Below are 5,180 nucleotides of genomic sequence, written 5' to 3'. Positions count from 1 at the left end.
CGGTTCACATGCTTTGAAATCTGTTAAAGAATGAAGTTATAACATATGATATCTTATAGCCATGTTTGATTATGTTATCTCAGCACAATATTTTATAGATTTCGGTATAAAGACTTCTAGTGATGTTGCCAAGTACACAAATTATTTCTAAATATGTAAACAAGTTAAAATATGCAGGTCTGCTTGTACTACAGATTCATTTTTTTAACATTTCAAATTTGGAGTATCGTAAGTGTAATAAACAATAATTTATTTGGAAGTTTCCATATAATCCTCGCGGATGCTGCACCGTTTTTTGGGAAACTCTCTGGCTGAGGTCCGGTCTGTGTTGTGGTTTTCCTGCCCTCTGCCCCCAAGACCGGTCCCTTGTGTTACACATACTGTCGGTGTGTGCCGGGTCCCTGCCATGCCGAAAAAGGAGGTAAGGTTTACAAATGATAATGCTGTCTGTTGTAGAAAGCTATATTAATCATCCAGCGCTATATTCTACTACTGTTGTACGGTGTATTCCAACATATATGCTAATACGGTATTCCCATATTCCTGACGTTTTTTTTTTTATGAAATGCTAGTATTCTAATCTGTGAATAAAGATTAAAATATGACTACGTTAAGACCTAAAACATGCCCTGTTACAATAACTGCTATAAAACAAATATAGAAAAACGAAAATCACTTTAGTTGACTATATCACTTGGATCCCTCTAAATAAATACACAACAACATTGTGTGCGTAGCCACCACACATGCATGCGCAAGAAACTTTAAACCATTTTATGCTAACTGCATACAAATGGATGGACAGGAATAATTGACATGTTGGCAGAACAATATTTTTATTATTTTTTCTTTGCAAGATCTATTGTATAATTCTGCCAGCATCCCATGACACACAATTTTATCTTTGCAGGGAAAATCACAAAAGAAAAGGTCTACGGAGACTGCAGCCTCAGCACCAACAGGACCGGTTGGAAAAGATAAAAATGGTTTTATTACCATTGCTATTCATGCAAAGCCTGGCTCTAAACAAAATGCCATAACAGGTTAGTGTCTAAAAGAATATCGTCAATAACACTGTATATATTGTATGTCAATACACAATACACGTACACTATTGGCAAGGAACAAGTGCTGCATGTTTCCAAGTTGGTCTCCACAGTAGGGTTCAAAGGTTTGGGGTCACTTAGCCGTTTTCATGAAAAAATACAGTGTAAATTTTCCATCCATTAAAATAACATGAAATTGATGAGAAATACAGTGTAACAGTTGTTAATGTTGTAAAGGACTATTCTAGCTGGAAACGGCTGATTTTTAATGGAATATCTCGTATAGAGGGCCTTTATGCGCAACCATCGCTCCTGTGCCATCACAGGAGTGATGGTTGCTCATAAGGGCCCTCCGTGCCATCACAGGAGTGATGGTTGCTCATAAGGGCCCTCTGTGCCATCACAGGAGTGATGGTTGTTCATACGGGCCCTCTGTACGCCCATGCAGATATTCCGTTAAAATCAGCCGTTTCGAGCTAGAATAGTCCTTTACAACATTAATAACTTGTACACTGTATTTCTCATCCATTTCATGTTATTTTAATGGATGGAAAATTGCCTTTCAGAAACAAGGAAAGTTCAAAGTGACCCCACACTTTTGAACAGTAGTGTTTATGTGTTTTTCTATTCAAGTCCAACACCACTGACTAGAGTCAGGTTGGTTCTTTTTGTAAATAAATATGGCATAGTGTATAGATAAATTGGTATGAAAAAGTTTCTCTGTAATAATCAAATAGCCTTCAGAGGTTTTGAGAATAAAAGGAGGTGCGCCATACAACGGCTGTCTGATTTCTGCCATATGTGTAAATGTTTAGAACAGAGGCTATGAAGCTCCTCCGCAGACTTAAATCACTATTGCTTATTTCATATACTCAGGTGAAAAGGATTTAGGAAAGCAGTTAGCGTTTAATAGTTTCACAATATGATCATATCATGTACTATGTTTTTGGGTGTGGGATTGAATACCTGAGCAGGGATATGCAGAGAATGCCACTTGGGTAGACTTAAAGATACACTAACTGGAGACCTAAAGTTCATATACTGGGACTGAATCACAACATATCTCAGTTTACTTGACACGTCTGAGGTCACAAACAGACTCTTCTTGACATTACTACCGTGTTTCCCCGAAAGTAAGACAGTGTCTTACTTTCTTTTTATCCCTAAAAGCCCCACTATGTCTTACTTTCGGGGTATGTCTTATATTGGGAAAAAATTGAGAGTGATGGGAGTTATGATGTACTTTTAGAGCATAATTAGATCATGAAAAAGACATTGGAAATGGTACAGCATAACACCCATCACTCTCACACACTTACCAATCAACACACCTACCAATCCACACGTATACCAATCCACACACATATACACAAATCCACACACGTATACACAAATCCACACACATATACACTAATCCACACACATATACCAATCCACACACATATACACCAATCCACACACATATACACCAATCCACACACATATACACCAATCCACACACACATACACCAATCCACACACATATACACCAATCCACACATATACACCAATCCACACATATACACCAATCCACTCTCACTTAATGCTTTCCTACCTTTCCTTTCTTCTTTCAGCTTCTTTTCCTCCTCTTCGCTCCTCTTCTTCAGTTCTGTCTTCTTCCTGGTTCAGAGGGCACGGACAGCGGTGGGCGCGGCTTCAGTGTTGTGCGCCGGGATCTGACAAGAAACCCCGGCGCACAACAGCTGTTGCCGCGCAGATCACAAGGGAGCGGTATCGGAGGTCATTAACAGACCTCCGGCTCCCTTGAGTGATTTTAAGCCGGGTTGAACCCGGCTTAAAATCACTCAAGGGAGCCGGAGGTCTGTTAAAGACCTCCGATACCGCTCCCTTGCGAGCCTGCTCCTCCAGCGGCGGACATTACTGTCCGTCTCTGGAGGGGTGCCGGGTGCCGCAGGTTGGCACCCCCTGGAGTGTGGCGCCCTGTGCAGTCGCACACCCCAAAGGTCGGCCCTGCTCTAAGGGGCCGGCCTTAGGGGTCTGCGGCCGCACAGGGTTTAAATAAAAACATCGGGGTTTTTTTTCAACTTTATTTAACATCCTCCATGTTAAATAAAGTTAAAAAAACTTTATTTAACATGGAGGATGTTAAATAAAGTTAAAAAAAAACCCCGATGTTTTAATTTAAATCCTGTGCGGCCGCAGACACGTAAGGCCGGCCTTGGTGGGGACTTCCCGGCCCCTTAGAGTGGCGGACCCGGCAAATCCCCCGTGTTTCCCCGAAAGTAAGACATATGTCTTACTTTCGGGGTACGGCTTATATTAGCCGACCCCTCTGAAACCCCCGATACGTCTTACTATCGGGGGTGTCTTACTATCGGGGAAACACGGTATTCCCTGCAAGTGTTCTTGTTGTAGTTTCACAGGTTATATTTATAAGCCATACATGATAGGACTAATGAATACATGCATTACAGTGCACCCTTTATGTTATAGATGTGACATCTGAAGCTGTTGGGGTTGCAATTGCTGCTCCTCCAACAGAAGGAGAGGCAAACGCAGAGCTATGTCGCTATTTATCAAAGGTTCTTGATGTAAAGAAAAGTGAAGTTGTCCTTGATAAGGTATGTTATATCCATATATTTTATTGTAATAAAAAGAAATAAACTTTAGAAATAACTTGGATTGAGTAGCACATAAATAAGTGGCTTGAACAGCAAATACCTTACACTGCTTAATGTACATGTAAGCCAAAGAAACCGGTGGTAACGATTTCTATATTTATTACTAGTGATATGCACAGTGTTTATCACATGCTTATTTGCTCCTTAATCCAACAGATGTTTCAGTTGTGTATGCGTAGCAGTGAGCACACCCGCATCCATACAAATGGTTTATCTTTCATTCTCAACAATACTTCATACAGCTTGACTCTGGGTCATTGGGCATCATATGTAATACATTGTTTACAATGTTTTTTTTATACATCTTGTATATTGCTTCTACTTCATCCTCTCTAATCATTTGTGGAATCAACAACAAATGTAACAATCACCCATTGCTACTGCGTCTGCCGTGTTACAGTACAGTACAGTATACATGCACGGTATATGTTTGGAGAGAAAGTTACCTTGTCGATTGCTTCAACAGGGTGGAAAATCCCGAGAGAAAATAGTGAAGGTTTCAGCAGCACTCACTCCTGAAGTTATTTTGGAAAAGTTAAAAGAGGAGGCATCTGTGAGCTGAGCTTTTCAACCTGATAAATAACCAGTTACTTTCTTGTAAAGGTTACAACCATGAACTGTCCATAAAGAGGACTAGTCCCTCCACCACCAAACCTGACAGTAATCAAGTAAAACGTGTAAATTTAAGCATGTATTGGGCTTTTTTCTGTCTTCCTGTTTTATCAAACATGCTGGGCAGTGCTAAAAGTTGTGTAAATTAGCAGCCAAGTAGGTATTTGGACGTCTGCTACATTCCGGGACGCATTTTTATTTTATGTTTGAAGTTGTTCCAGGGAAACAAAATCGAGAATGAATAACAATCTTGTATGGCAATGACCAATGCTGCCTTATTTATATTGTCTCATTGTAGGCGTCATTATTTACTCACACAACATTCAGCTCCTTGTTTACAGCAGTGCTAATGGTGTTGTGCCCATCAAATGAAGCCATTTAGGGCATAGACTTCTAGTGGTGTGAGGGACCTTCCTGGTGAGAGACAGGGACATTAGCCTGTATAAGGTCTTTCCAGTACACTGGTGTAAGATAACAGAGGCAATATACAGTTGCCAAGTGAAGTATTATCTAGAATTATATGTATAACAACACAATGGGGTTTATCCACTAGTTATCACGGGCCAAGTAGCAAGTATATCTAGCGTTAGTGGCTGAAATGGTCCTGCATAATGTATAATTTAATGTGTACAGAGACTTTGAAGAAATCTTACTCTGATTTAACCCGCAGGGTGGCGCTTCATAATGTGAAGTAAAGAAGCCGAAATACAACTTTCCCTTTAGCTAATAAACCCAAATGTTTTTGAAGTGATACTACTAATAAAATGATTCTGGGAGATCCCTTTGAAACTGCAGTGTTTTTTTGGGGTAATGAAAATCATCTTCAAAGTCTGCTGATCAT

The 5,180-nt window shown here is 40.1% G+C and overlaps 1 protein-coding gene across 1 annotated transcript; it reads left to right on the top strand.

Moving 5' to 3' along the window:
- The first annotated feature begins 277 nt into the window (after positions 1 to 277).
- On the top strand, positions 278 to 4,600 carry C4H15orf40 (chromosome 4 C15orf40 homolog). Its single transcript, XM_053463120.1, has 4 exons — positions 278 to 421; positions 911 to 1,043; positions 3,540 to 3,667; positions 4,194 to 4,600. Exons 1-4 carry the CDS (start codon positions 281 to 283, stop codon positions 4,287 to 4,289), a joined length of 498 nt encoding a protein of 165 aa, XP_053319095.1. The 5' UTR covers positions 278 to 280; the 3' UTR covers positions 4,290 to 4,600.
- Positions 4,601 to 5,180: the final 580 nt, after the last annotated feature.

Source organism: Spea bombifrons, chromosome 4, assembly GCF_027358695.1.
Source record: "Spea bombifrons isolate aSpeBom1 chromosome 4, aSpeBom1.2.pri, whole genome shotgun sequence".
Taxonomy (NCBI): domain Eukaryota; kingdom Metazoa; phylum Chordata; class Amphibia; order Anura; family Pelobatidae; genus Spea; species Spea bombifrons.
This window is presented reverse-complemented; position numbering and strand designations above follow the sequence as displayed.

Excerpts from the sequence above, each read along its gene's own strand:
- C4H15orf40 (XM_053463120.1), top strand. The coding sequence starts at position 281 with ATGCTGCACCGTTTTTTGGGAAACTCTCTGGCTGAGGTCCGGTCTGTG. Across the intron at positions 422-910 it reads CTGCCATGCCGAAAAAGGAG|GGAAAATCACAAAAGAAAAG; the intron begins GTAAGGTTTACA and ends TTATCTTTGCAG. Across the intron at positions 3,668-4,193 it reads GTGAAGTTGTCCTTGATAAG|GGTGGAAAATCCCGAGAGAA; the intron begins GTATGTTATATC and ends TTGCTTCAACAG.